Source organism: Leptodactylus fuscus, chromosome 5 (assembly GCF_031893055.1).
Source record: "Leptodactylus fuscus isolate aLepFus1 chromosome 5, aLepFus1.hap2, whole genome shotgun sequence".
Taxonomy (NCBI): Eukaryota; Metazoa; Chordata; class Amphibia; order Anura; family Leptodactylidae; genus Leptodactylus; species Leptodactylus fuscus.
The window spans coordinates 98,801,249-98,816,582 of record NC_134269.1 but is presented as its reverse complement, the minus strand read 5'-3'; the positions used below and the strand labels follow the sequence as shown (position 1 = coordinate 98,816,582).

The 15,334-nt window shown below is 40.7% G+C and overlaps 2 protein-coding genes across 3 annotated transcripts in view; one reads left to right on the top strand and one right to left on the bottom strand.

Moving 5' to 3' along the window:
* Positions 1 to 15,334, bottom strand: part of SND1 (staphylococcal nuclease and tudor domain containing 1) — a 437,816-nt gene that overhangs the window by 118,593 nt on the left and 303,889 nt on the right. The window lies entirely within an intron of this gene.
* Positions 8,429 to 13,826, top strand: LRRC4 (leucine rich repeat containing 4). The gene has a single exon (XM_075273876.1). The coding sequence runs from the start codon at positions 10,392 to 10,394 to the stop codon at positions 12,315 to 12,317; it is 1,926 nt and encodes a 641-aa protein (XP_075129977.1). The 5' UTR covers positions 8,429 to 10,391; the 3' UTR covers positions 12,318 to 13,826.

The following is a 15,334-nucleotide window of genomic DNA, read 5'->3' as shown; positions in this document are numbered from 1 at the left end:
TGGCCCTTCTAACCCTGGAAATGTCAGGCTACTAGTGCCTGCTATATCTGACTAGCAATGAAAAATTGTGGGGGACCCCAAGTTGTTTTTTTCTATAATAAATACATTTTAAAAAGGACATAGGGTCCCCCACTAATTTTTCATAATCAGTTATATAACAGGCCGCAGTCTGACATTACTAAGGTGAGAAGGACCACAATTTGGCCTCTCCCAGTGTAGTAATACCAGCCTGTTGCAACCCCACTCACTCCACTGCTGTATTTCTGTAGAATACAGTCTCATCTGTGAGACAGAATTCTGTCTACTCCCTGGTCTCTGGACATGATCTCATCCATGTGCCGCTTGTGCACCGGCCATGCTTCTGCTACCCCATTCATTCAATGAATAGGAGCCGTGGAAGCACAGCCGCAAATCCACACAGGAATAGGATCTGTCCTGAGTTTTATGGCCCAGACTGTCAGTCTGCTCACTGATCTGTGTAATACACGGTCATGTCTGTGGGCCGATAGAAATGAACAGGTCAGTGTGCTATGCGGGAAAAACCTAGATAGCACACAGAACTCACCCATGGCCATCTGAAAGTGGCCTTCGTTGTCTGAAAAGTTACTGACCATTTAAGAAAACTAAATGCAAGGGCAAAATACACTTACATGAAATTAACTTTTTTTTCAAGAAAATAATTAACCTATTAGGCACTGGTTAAAAACAAGAAAGCTTTAAGATTAAGCAAATGTTTCAGGTAAAGCTTCCTAATATGAAACAGCCTGATGCAGTAAAAGAAAAAAAAAATTCCATAAGAAAGACTGGCATATTTTGCCAAGCGAACAACTGAAGAAAAATTCTTACTTCCCCGCTTCCACCATTAGCATACTTACACTAACCAGCTCAGCAGGGACAATCATGCAAAATCCAGATCTGCTAATCCCCTAATCTGGACTAAACCCAAAACACTAATGGATTTGTAAGAAAAAAAATCCTTTCAGGGAACGATGACTGCTGCTTACTAGGCAAGAAGTTATGAGAAATGGACAGGTCATAACTGGTACTATGCAGAGGTCCTGTGAGCATACAACACCAATCTTATTAATTTGCAAATGGCTTAAAAATGAATGCCGTATGTAAGGCTCAGCTCTGAAAAGGATGGCTGCGTAGCAGTTACAATCTATTTTTTTTTCCTTTAGAGGAATTTGCGCATAGAAATGGAATTGGCATAAATAAGCTGTTGGTTATCACACTATAAGGGTTTCAGAAAAAGGACTTGAAGACTATGTCAACTCTTCTGATGCATCTATATTAGTCAATACTTGCATTTTCCATGAAAATATAATTCTGGAGCATTTTACTTCAGAATGAAGTGAATGTGTTCCGGTTTCTCTGTTATTGCTCCTAAAGGTTTATGAATTTACCAGTAGGGGGAGTGTCGCTAAATACAGTGTTGGCCAAAAGTATTGGCACCCCTGCAATTCTGTCAGATAATACTCAGTTTCTTCCAGAAAATGATTGCAAGCACAAACTCTTTGGTATTAATTAGAGATGAGCGAGTACTGTTCGGATCAGCCGATCCGAACAGCACGCTCGCATAGAAATGAATGGACGTAGCCGGCACACGGGGGTGGGGGGGTGGGGGTTAAGCGGCCGTCCACCGTCAAAGTGAAAGTACCAGGTGCATCCATTCATTTCTATGGGGCGTGCTGTTCGGATCGGCTGATCCGAACAGTACTCGCTCATCTCTAGTATTAATATCTTCATTTATTTTGCTTGCAATGAAAAAACACAAAAGAGAATGAAAAAAAAAAAAAAGTCAAATCATTGATCATTTTACACAAAACTCCAAAAATGGGCTGGACAAAAGTATTGGCACCCTCAGCCTAATACTTGGTAGCACAACCTTTAGACAAAATAACTGCGAACAACCGCTTCCGGTAACCATCAATGAGTTTCTTACAATGCTCTGCTGGAATTTTAGACCATTCTTCTTTGGCAAACTGCTCCAGGTCCCTGAGATTTGAAGGGTGCCTTCTCCAAACTACCATTCTGAGATCTCTCCACAGGTGTTCTATGGGATTCAGGTCTGGACTCATTGCTGGCCACTTTAGAAGTCTCCAGTGCTTTCTCAAACCATTTTCTAGTGCTTTTTGAAGTGTGTTTTAGGTCATTGTCCTGCTGGAAGACCCATGACCTCTGAGGGAGACCCAGCTTTCTCACACTGGGCCCTACATTATGCTGCAAAATTTGTTGGTAGTCTTCAGACTTCATAATGCCATGCACACTGTCAAGCAGTCCAGTGCCAGAGGCAGCAAAGCAACCCCAAAACATCAGGGAACCTCCGCCATGTTTGACTGTAGGGACCGTCTTCTTTTCTTTGAAGGCCTCTTTTTTTTCCTGTAAACTCTATGTTGATGCCTTTTCCCAAAAAGCACTACTTTTGTCTCATCTGAGCAGAGAACATTCTTCCAAAATGTTTTTGGCTTTCTCAGGTAAGTTTTGGCAAACTCCAGCCTGACTTTTTTATGTCTCTGGGTAAGAAGTGGGGTCTTCCTGGGTATCCTACCATACAGTCCCTTCTCATTCAGACGCCGACGGATAGTAAGGGTTGACACTGTTGTACCCTCGGACTGCAGAGCAGCTTGAACTTGTTTGGATGTTAGTCGAGGTTCTTTATCCACCATCCACACAATCTTGCGTTGAAATAGCTCGTCAATTTTTCTTTTCCGTCCACATCTAGGTAGGCTAGCCACAGTGCCATGGGCTTTAAACTTCTTGATGACACTGCGCACGGTAGACACAGGAACATTCAGGTCTTTGGAGATGGACTTGTAGCCTTGAGATTGCTCATGCTTCCTCACAATTTTGCTTCTCAAGTCCTCAGAAAGTTCTTTGGTCTTCTTTCTTTTCTCCATGTTCAATGTGGTACACACAAGGACACAGGACAGAGGTTGAGTCAACTTTAATACATTTCAACTGGCTGCAAGTGTGATAGTGTGATTTAGTTATTGCCACCACCTGTTAGGTGCCTCAGGTAAGTAACAGGTGCTGTTAATTACACAAATTAGAGAAGCATCACATGATTTTTCAAACAGTGCCAATAGTTTTGTCCACCCCCTTTTTTTATGTTTGGTGTGGAATTATATCCAATTTGGCTTTTTGACAATTCTTTTTGTGGTTTTCCATTGAAGACAAATTAAATAAAGATAATAATACCAAAGAATTTGTGATTGCAATCATTTTCTGGAAGAAAATGAGTATGATCTGACAGAATTGCAGGGGTGCCAATACTTTTGGCCAACACTGTATCCTCAGAGTTAGTTATCACACAATGGGTCAGATTACTGAGTTTTAGACAGTGTAAGGGAGCCTTCACACGGAGTAAACGCGCATGTATTTTTTGCAAAATACACATGTAAAAATACAAGTGTAAAAATAAGACTCCCATTGACTTCAATTACATTTTACAGGCGTATTTTTACACGTGTAAAAAATATCATTGAAGTCAATGGGAGTCTTATTTTTACACGTGTATTTTGCAAAAATACATGCGTGTTTACCCCGTGTGAAGGCTCCCTCAGATTGAGTTCACATCTGTGCTCTGGGATCCTGTTCCCCACTCCACTTGAAAAATTCAAGCAGGACTTTTCTCTCTGTATTTTTTGGGTGGAAACCCAATGGACACCCCGGGTAGCAGATTTGTAAACCGAATGAGTTTCCATTTTTTGTAAGCGGACCCAAAGAATGGAAACCTGAGCGCAAGTGTGAACATAAAGTAAGGCTGCTTTCACTCGGCAGTGTTTGGTCAGTGATTTTGAGCCAAAATTAAGAGTGGACACTAGAAAGAGATTAGGTATAATATAAATATTTGTGCCTGTTCTGTGTTTTTAACCCACTCCTAGTTTTGGCACACAATCACTGATGAAAATCACTGACCAAATACTGACCGTGTAAAAGCAGCCTAAACTTAAAATGATGCTGAATGATTATTCTGGTGTATCCATAGTCTGTTTTTGTCTAAGATTATACCACTTACTAGTTGGCTTAGTTTGAGTCAGAATTTCACACCAAAACTATGATAAAATTTGTTGTATATCAAGCAATACCGACTTTCCATCTAAGCCACACGCACTTGTCTAGAAAGTCATAAAATTGCTCTCTCAAACTACTTGAAACAAAATGTGCTGAGAATCAAATATGTGAAAATATATATCAGAATTATGTTGGAAATACAATAGCAAATGTGAGTCTATGTCTATGTAGGTTCCATCCAGGTCAGTGTTGCCTGCGATTTCACTTAGTCAGTTTGGCAGAAGCACCCTATCCCATCAGTGCAGATAGTGTGATGACACATCCTTTGGACAACAGCAGTGGTAAGACCCAGTTAGAAATGTATTCTGAAATTTCTAGGAAAATTAATAAAGATGCTCCAGATCTACTGTATTTAGGAAAAATGCAACAGACAAGTCAGGTACCCTTTAAGGGAAAATTTTATTGCCAATTCACATATAAACATCTATGGGTAAAAATAAACCAAATTTAATTGGGTCATGCCTCCAAATTAAAGCGACTAGAAATCTAAAAGCTCATCAAATGCCCATGTTGTAAAAAGCTGCGTGAACAGACAGACATATTTGTCTTTAAGAAGTTTACCTTCTACTAATCCCTTACATATATGTTTGCACTTGATAGGCTTGTTGCAGAAATTTCATCAATTGTCTTATTCTTCTGAATAGGAATTGCAGAAACAGCCTTATTCAGATGCATGGAACCTGTTTTCACGGAAGAGTCAGTGAAATTTTGCTAGACATCTGTCACGAGTAAAGACCGTTTATATGGGATTAGACTTTTTCTTCTTTACCTAGGAAAGCTTTAAATAAAGTCATGCAGATTGTTTTTAATATTTTGTGCCTCTAGCCCATAGGTGAGCTGGTACTTGGCTTGCCCACATACATGTATGAAATGCTCTACGTGTGGTCATCATTTACCATACCTGAAATGACAAAACACCAATTTTATACTAGACAGCACTTCTGTAAAAAGAACTGCATTCCATGTGGGTTGTCCCACTGAAGACACTTATCCTTTATGCACACAAAGGAAGTGAAAAAGTTTGATTTACTGTGGACCTGACTGCTTAGTCTCCAAAGAGGTCCAGCAGCGATGGGTATGCATTTTCCTCACATGAAGCACTTTGGGGAGCGTTCAGGCACTGGTTATTCGAGTAACTGGAAGCCCCAGCAGTTCTAGTATCTTGCACATATGGGATGTGTCGAGGTGGGAAGAATGAAAGGATTCAAACCAAATTTTCACTCTTAAACAAAATACAATGCAGAATGTATTGCAGTTTTGCCCATTCTAAACTTTTATCAAATCGAGTATAAGGTACATAGAATGCTAACTATAGTGAGTGAGTGGGTGCAGTTAATCTGCTAATGTTTCATAAATTATAATAAGCTCTCCCGGGAACCACTGTAATTGATCCAGCCTCCGTTCTCCCATTCTGCATAATTGGTAAATGACAAGATGTCGGTAGGTACAGCAAACCAGCATTTTAGCAGTTATACACAAAGCTACCGATAAAACAATGCCCACACTTCAGTAACATTAATGTAAGCTGGAATCTCCCGTGATGCCTCCTTTAATTTGGATATCAGCTTAAAAATGTATTTACAAATGAGTAACCTTTAAAAGGGAAATGACATAGTAACACTACAGTAGTCATTACAGTAACATTTTTCTAAAACCTACAAGATCTGAAGAGACAGGCTACAAAAAATATTGCTCAGAGCTTTGAAGATCAGGCATGAGGTAATGTACAGCCAAGACAATCCCTACTTAGCAGTAACTTGCCAAGGGTAGAGATGGCACCCAAGTGTGGCTTGTTACTGTGGCATTAATAACTCTACATGGCAGATGATTCTACAGTAATTCTTGACTCACAGAAAAGGTAGGATTAAGGGGGTCATTAAAAAGACTTCATTGCCTCTGCGTCTAAATTTATAACCTTTAACCTCAGTGAAGCCTACAGTTTATGAATCTCTGACTGCAGGTTCTACTATAGTGTGGTATCTATCTACCTGCACAAACATAAATCCAAGCACTACGCAAGTGAAGAGGAGATGCAAGAGTTGCGGAAGGGGAAATTTATCTTTAGGACTCTGTGCTTTCCAAGAAATACCTCAGAGCAGCTATATGAACTAAAGGTCACCATGGAAGGCAACAACAATCTGTATAATTTGTGAGAACCCAAAAGGACTGTGTCTGCAGACCCCAATAAGATCGGATAATACTGAATAAATGAAAAACAGGCACAGTAGAGAATAACAGGGAAAGGGGATCTAAGGATCACACCTTGCTATGTTACAAAAACACATTTCTACAGAAGAAATATTTGAATGTGCCATCTACTTTAAAGCACTATGGGTTATATTATTCATTATATCTTGCCCTACCTATTTTCTATATGATCTAAGAAGACATGTACAGCATTAACTGTGTCATCTTTAACACGGCACTCATCTACTTATATACTGTCATGTAGAAGTAAAGACAAACTACTGCAGAGACATTTTTATAGGGCTTGAATTTATAAAGAAATCATATGGTAGCATGATGTAAACTGAAGGCAAGTTTGTGTACTACATTTTATTATCTACATTCTGCCTGAAAAGCAAGTTCTCCTCTTTGCGGTGTAAAACATGGCTTCTACTGCACACATGCTTGCAGTAAAGGACTGCTGCCCACATAAGGAATATTCAATGGCTCTGCTGCAGGAGATCGACAACATGCTTACCCAGCCATTCTATTTTACCAAGCTACTCCCTATTCAGGGACTATTGTTTTCTGAATACAATACAGGCTTGAAATGTCCATTAGCTACCTATAGCATTCAATAGGGCAATGGGACAAAGGAGGCAATTTACCTTACAACTATGGACCAAGTGACCAGTAATAGTTAAACAGACTAACTTAAAGCCATCTCTGTATTATATGGAGAATAAAAACCATTTTCATGACACCTTCTCTCTGCAGAAAAGCTACTATAATCTTCTACAGTCATTTTCAACAAAATGCCCAGAAAGGGATAATGTTAATACAGTTTAAAATGTGCCCCCAACATCACAAGCTGAATTGACATGAATGCAAATGGATAGATTTCTATGCACACAAATAAATATGTGCATACATAAATGTGCACAAGCACACACTACTTTGATCACAAAACCTCCATCATTCTCCATTCTAATCTGACACCACACCAGAAAAACATAACACTATGCAGGTCCCTCTGGTGGTGAAAGCGTTAAATTTATCATATCACATCATATTGAACACTTACATGGCATAACAGTAACAAAGTTTATTTCTGAGGCATGTAACTAAAATGCTTTTCTTTCATAAATGACATAAAAAATGAGCATACCCTATGAATGCACTTATGATAGGGATTATTCGCAGATTCTGCTGTGGTAACACGCTTTCTAGTACACCTGCCACGCAGACTGGATGAAAAATTGTAATACCCATGCAGGAGAGCACCCTAGCAAGCCAAGTTATTCTTCACTGGCTTTTCTAACAGTCCTACAAGTATTATAGTGAACCTCACTAGTAAGGAGACCGGCACAATCTACTAACTTTTCTGACCTACATTATATTTTACATCATTTTAGAAAAACTAGAAACTGGATAAATGAAAAAAAAAAAAAGAAACAAATAGAAAATGAATCTGTCACCACTGCTCACAGCCAAGGGAGACAGGGCTCTACTTGCCAACTACCAGACGACCTGAGAAATGGTTGAAAGTGTTCAGCTGTACTAGATATCAATCTGAATTCCTGCAAGAAGCCCTCAGAGAGGCAAAGTAAAGGTCAGATTTAAGTGGAAAATCAATGTATTGTTGGGAAAGCAAGCACATAAACAAAATCTTTGCAAATACTGCAGATGTGTTAAGCACATAAAACTTCACTGGGACATCAAAGCAAACGTGATAGTCACTTAAGATCAATAGAAATGTATGAGCAATCTAACTTGTTACAAGCAATGTAACTTACCAATGTGAAGTTGGATTGTGTCGGAGCATTGCAGAACACTCATGAAGCAGGGGTAGGTGAAGAAGATTCTTTGCTTCCTTCAATGGTTTCACCTCCACCTGACGATGAGTGCAATACAGCAGGCATTTCCTTACAGGCGCACATAGGGGGAGACAGTAATATAGGAGAAGATGCAGCTTCTCAAGGCTAGCTCCACAGCAATAAGCCAGTGTGATTCACAGGTTGGTTTGATGAGCGTGTGGAGGAACAGGTCACAGAGTGGAAAGCCAGCCTCCTCTGCTCTGTAATTCTGCATATCCTACATGGCACTCAACACCACCACCCAATCTGCGGCACAAGGGTTAAACAATCGGAATTGGAGCTAGGATATAGTACAGCAGTAGCTTTACTTCCAATTACTACCCCCCTCCCCCTCAAGCCCTCCAGTGAATCCGTGCTGCTTCTGATTGTTTCTCTCAACTTGGGGGTGTGAATACAGTGAGCCGAGAGAGGGGTAGAAGGGTGGGAACCGGACCAGGGGGTGAACATTACCCCTGCCGTCAAAGGGAAGCAAAGTCAGCAATTGGCGTTGATGACGCTGCACAGGCACAACAACCAATCACATCTTTCCTGCCGCTGGCAGCTGAAACCTCATTTCTGCATTTATCCCAGCGCAGGCTAAGACAAGGATGGAACGCAGAGCAAGAGAAGAGGAAAAAATCTGAAAAAAACCAAACAAACGTACAGCACTTCATAGGCATCATTAACGGATTTCATTGAAAAGCAACCGGAATAGCATCAGCCTCGGCAAGCTGTGGACTCTAAAAACTCTCACTGCCAGCTCTGTTTTAATAACTCCTCTCTTAGATAAAGAGAAAGAAAAGATAAAGGGGGAAGGGAATGTGAAACAGCCAATGCAACTTAGCTGGAAGCTTTGAGCATTAACCCCTAGAGGGAAAGAAAAAAAAGAGGAGTGGGAGGGGAGCTGTGTGAATACATAGGAGCACTGCATCACGCTAATGTTCAGCTCAGAACAGTATGCGTCAGCAGTACATCCACGTTCTGAGTGAAGGACGAAAGGATGAGAGAGCAGCCTGGCTGGTTGGCTGCCGTTTCCAACACCAAGCAAACAGGGAGAGAGGAGGACTATTAGCACAGAAAAATGCTACGGGGCTCTGATATCGCTGCCTCTCCTGCTGCTGCTATCACAACTGGACAAGAAATTCAAGGCAAAACGAGGAGAACCCCTCAACTCACTACCTCACAACAAAAGGAGCTACAGTGGGATTTCCACGAGGCAGGAGAAGAAAGGCTGTGAAACCTGTCCCTTCTTCGGACCAATCTCAAACCAAGGGCTCAAGCGCTGAGGTGTGTGTTTGTGTGTGGTTTCCTCTCCAGCATACTTTCTATCCTCCTTTCCACCAAGCTGTCCCCCTTTACTTGCTCTCCTTTGAGATATTGATGGATTATTGCTAAGTGTGCAAGAGGCAGGCTGCAGCTGCTGCATCCACAGCTTGGAAAGCAAAGCTAGTTTGAAAAAAAAAAAAAAAGCCAGCAAGGAGAGAGGAGAAAAAAAACAGTCAATGCCTGCAATGTGCTGCCTTTCTCTTTGTACAAATCAGAATCCTGCAGACAGCCTGTGTATCAGAGGGATATCCATGGAAAATTAGACTGAGGAACAGAAAGCATCGCTCAAAGCAAAATCAGAAGGGTTTCAAAGATTCGGGATTGTTAACCCTTCTTTGCTTCCTTTTGTTTTGTAAACCAACTGATACCTGGTCTCCAGTTTCTCTCAGAAATGGATTATCGTCAGTCTTTTGGCAGAGACAGCAGTGGAATCCAAGGACGAATAGCTCAACTGCAAAAGGCACCAGTCCCGGGGGAGCAACAGAATGATGCACCTGCATAGCCAAGTGGGCCTCACTCCCTTGTTACGTTTCTCTTAAGGTTATTTTTCTTATCTTCTCTTGTGTTGGGAATTACTAAAGGAGCCATTTTGTCTTTTAACATTCGCATCAATCCTGTCATCAACCGTAATTCTTGTTGATAATTAAAATTAAGGAATTTATGGATGAACTGATAATCCAGCTGCCTGGAAGTGGTCATTGGTGTGAGGAATTTGAAATCTTGTTCTTTCCCTAGGTATATAGCATTTTGCTTTTCTGTCTGTTCAATGCATTATAAGTTGTTTTTAGCAAAAGGAAAAAGCTAACTGCTTCACTATCTAGTACTCCCCCCTCCTTTGTTGACCACCACTCCCCACCAGTGTGTAGATGGAAAAGGGAATTTGCAGCCTCCTGAAGCCTGGGTAGGGCCAAGTTCTCGTTTCCATGCCAAATCCCAGACGATGGTGAATTATGAACGTGCCACATCATGAATTTCTTGTGGCTGGTAACTGTGCACCATACCTGGAAGGCCGTCCTGTTTTCTGTAATCTACCTCATGGTGCAAGTGTGGATCCCCTGTGCAGCATTTTCAGGGCAACAAAACTGCCCATCTGTTTGTTCCTGCAGTAACCAGTTTAGCAAAGTTGTTTGTACGCGCCGTGGCCTCTCTGAAGTACCCCAAGGTATCCCATCTAACACAAGGTACCTCAATCTCATGGAAAACAATATCCACATGATCCAAGCAGACACGTTCAGACATCTCCACCACTTAGAAGTTCTACAACTTGGTAGAAATATTATCCGTCAAATAGAGGTTGGGGCTTTTAATGGTTTGGCTAGCCTCAACACTTTGGAGTTGTTTGACAACAGGTTGACTGTAATACCTAGTGGGGCATTTGAGTATCTTTCTAAACTGAGAGAATTGTGGCTCAGGAATAACCCCATTGAAAGTATACCCTCCTATGCTTTCAACAGAGTCCCTTCACTAATGCGCCTGGACCTAGGAGAACTCAAAAAGTTGGAATACATTTCTGAGGGGGCATTTGAGGGATTGTACAATCTGAAATATCTTAACCTTGGAATGTGTAATATTAGAGACATGCCAAACCTCACACCCTTGATAGGCCTAGAGGAACTAGAAATCTCTGGCAACAACTTTCCTGAAATCAAACCAGGATCGTTCCATGGATTAAGAGCACTAAAAAAGCTATGGATTATGAACTCTCAAATAAACATTATAGAGCGCAATGCTTTTGATGACCTGACATCTTTAGTAGAATTAAACTTGGCCCATAACAACCTATCCTCCCTTCCACATGACCTTTTTGCCCATTTGAGATATTTGGTGGAATTGCATTTGCACCACAACCCATGGGACTGTGACTGTGATGTTCTCTGGCTCTCCTCGTGGCTTAGAGAGTATATTCCAACAAACTCCACGTGTTGTGGTCGCTGTCATTCCCCACCGCACATGAAGGGGAAGTACGTGGTTGAGGTGGACCACTCATCGTTCCAGTGCTCTGCCCCTTTTATTATGGACGCTCCTAGGGATTTAAATATCTCAGAAGGAAGAGTGGCAGAACTCAAGTGTAGAACTTCAGCCATGTCATCTGTTAGGTGGCTGCTACCTAATGGTACCGTGCTTAGCCACGCTTCCAACCATCCACGAATCTCCATACTCAATGATGGAACGTTAAATTTCTCACATGTACTGCTTACTGACACTGGAGTCTACACTTGCATGGTAACTAACGTTGCGGGAAACTCTAATGCTTCGGCCTATCTCAATGTCAGTACTGCAGAGCTCAACACTTCCAACTACAGCTTCTTCACTACCGTCACTGTGGAGACAACGGATATGGCTCCTGAAGAAATCTCAATGATAATCAAGCCAGTGCCAACCACTTCCACTGGATATCCGCCAGCATACACCACTACCACCACAGTGCTCGTCCAAACTACCAAAATGCCAAAACAGGTGGCGGTCCCAACTTTAGACGCTGGAGACAAAACGCAAACTAGCTTGGATGAGGTAATGAAGACCACTAAAATAATCATTGGCTGCTTTGTGGCAGTCACACTTTTGGCAGCTGCCATGCTAATTGTGTTTTACAAACTAAGAAAGCGGCATCAACAAAGAAGCACTGTAGCAGCTGCACGAACTGTCGAGATAATTCAAGTGGACGAGGACATCCCAAGTGGGAGTCCAACAGGAGTATCAGGTGAGGGGGCAGTAGTTTTGCCAACCATTCACGACCATATGAACTACAACACCTACAAGCCAGCACATCATGGGGCCCATTGGACGGCTAACAGTATCGGTAATTCTCTACACTCCACAATTACAACCATCTCTGAACCTTATATAATTCAGACCCACACAAAAGAGAAGGTACAGGAAACTCAAATATGACTTTTTTCAAATTAAAATGCAATAGAATGCACAAAGACAGCAACTTTTGTACAGAAAGAGAGAGAGACACTTTTGTTTTCTTGTAAATGCTTATATATTAAATCTATGGGCTGATGACAGAAACAGATTATATTAAAATTTAAAAATATTTTCTAACTTGTAAGTTCTATTTAAGAAGAGATATGATGGATAGGCAGAAAAATATATAAGATATGCTGTTAATGTGCCATAATGACTAAAATGCAAGGCTTAGCCCTGTTTTAATCAGAAAGCAAAATGATGAGACGTCCATGAATGCTGTTTTTCACACAAAACAAAAACGCTGCTCAAATACAGGAGCAACACCCCATTTCTAAGGAGAATTCTTTTGTTAAGAAGTCCCAGGTTTATCTTATTAAAAAAAAAAAGAGGAAAATGCACCACAAATTTGTACTGTGCCAAATGTTAAAAAAAATTAAATGCAATAAAGGAAATTTTTTGAAGACTGAGGGAAATAATCTATTTTCTTAAAGTATAGAGCTATATCTTTTTCATAGAAGGTATGGGGGGCATCGAGCCCCTTCATTGTGGTCAGGGGTGTCTCGCTTTGGTTACCCAAGACCATCATGACACCTACAGATAAGGGTTATGAAAAAATATTGGGTGGAGGGCAGTTTGTTCTGCTTTGATATATACAAGTATGGCAAAGCCACAATGCAGGATGCTAAAAAGCTGGCGCATCTTTCCACTCTGCACCAAACTCCTGCAGATCTAATTAACCCTTTGTCAGGCTACTGGGCTTTGTGGATGAGAAAACAAATTGTGTTAACTGTGCTAAGACAAAAGGTTACTTAGGCGTGAAACAGAATTAACCTTTTTTTAAGCAGTCTGCAGTACCATACCTGATAATGCAGAATGGAAAGGGTTAAGATCTTTTCTATTTGGGTAACTCAGCATGGTTTAAAGGATACCTTTTCTAGCATATGGCCTCTCTTGTCATTTTACTGCCACAAAAGCAAAATCTGCATTATGAAAGAACATCTGATCTCAGTACAACATAAAATGTATCTCAATCTGTGCCTCAATGACAGGAAAACATGTTATTTTTGTGAGATCAAATAGCATGAATATCGATGAGCGACTGCATGATCAGAAAGTCAACTGCGACTGTATATATTGTGGGGAAGAGGTGTGTTTTGTAGAGATATTCTATTTATGTATATGCTTTTCCCAGAAAGGAAGGTCTATAATTTAGTCTGCAGTTCAGGGTGCTGCAGGCCTTTTCTTATGGTACAGGGTGTTATGGAGGCTTTAAATATTGCAGATAAAAATCCTAGCAACCGGAAATGGGGTAGAACGACTTTGCTTCTCTCACTCTTTCTGCATTGGTTAAAAAAATCTCCATTTATCACTGTGGGGAGAAATGTATTGCTAAAACTGTAATGTTTCATGAAGGAGGCATGGCTGGAAGACCCATTAACCCTGGCACGGTGGGCATGTCATGCAATATATAACTGTGTTTGAGATGAGTGTATCTATGCAGCTCTTTAACATGTATGAAATATAATTTTATGAAAAACTTGAATATGGACAATAACATCTGTTCCAAGTTGTGGTATGTTGACTTTTGATAGATATCACAGAATGGTATTATGACATGGAGCACAAACCATTATTAAATAGTTAAATATTCCTATAGTTTCTCCTTGAAGTAAAGAAATTGGCTACAAGGTCATACAAAGTTCTTCTGAAGACTACAGTGTGGTCTTCTTGTTCCTGTGAATAGAAGTCACCTTTGAATTCTACCACTCATATGTGGTGTCCCCTTTATAACACACTTGTCTTTTTAGCTCCGTATATTGAGACATTTCCAATTTGGAATATATAAAGTTACATACTGCTGGATAGTAAGAGGAAATCCCATTAGGGTTTAATGCACCAATTCACAATATGCATATGCCAACACTAGTTTAGGAACACAGGAATGGTCATTTTGCAATGGTGAATTGAAATATATTTGGTAGCAATGTCATGTTAGAGATACTGAAACTATTTAATGATATGAATGGCATGCAGACTATATAGAGTCAATATACAGTGGCCTCACAAATATGTCACTCATTCCAGTGGACTAGAATAGTCTAGCTCATTTGGTATATTATTTTGTGTGTATGCCATTCACCATAGGTAGTAAGAATGCTGTGGCATTATCTTTTCTACAGTTTAGCAGGATGCAAGGCTTCCATCTCCCTTCGCATGTTTATAAAGTGTGGTCAAAAGGCTCAATAATAGAAAAGCATTCAGGGTTTGTACAAATGGGACATATACACTGTGGATTTTCTGTGAAGGAATATCTGCGGCTTGCAGATATGAGCCCTGTGTGTTTATCAACTCTCATTCACATGCTGCAAAAATATCCATGCCAAAACTCACCTGTGGTGCACAATCTTAGGTCTGCAGCATGCAATATAAATTTATGCTGCAGATTTTCATACATTTCACTCTTTGCAATGCATGGTATGAAAGCCACAAAAACACATTCAGATTTTGCCCACTCAATTTATGCCCCACACAGACTTACCTTTAGGGTTTCAATCTTACATCGATCAGCCAACTACACAGAATTCTATCTTTAGTCAAGAAGAGGTGTCTATGGAAAAGGTTTTCCACAGAGAATAACATGCTATGTTATGAGGATAGTTTTTCACAAGTTTAAAGTTCATTTTTTGGTTTCCTTTTAGCCAAAGCACAAAGAGAATCTTAAAGGGACTGTCTGGGGAGTATTTACTCATTGACATGGTTCACATGCTTGATGGGACCAGAGGTTCCGGTGATGTCACAACTTCTGGGTCATGTGATCAGGTGCAACGCTCAGTTCCCCCTCCTTCTCTGAACACACAGGTAATTACATGTGCTATGGGGGCTGGCTGACTATAGCAAAACCAGACCCATAACACAGGTAACTAAGTGATCAGAGTGACCCAGAAGGCAAACATTGCATCCAATTACATGACCCTGGGGTCGTGACCTTGCCAGAA

Coding starts and splice junctions, on each gene's coding strand:
- LRRC4 (XM_075273876.1), top strand. CDS start 10,392: ATGAATTTCTTGTGGCTGGTAACTGTGCACCATACCTGGAAGGCCGTC.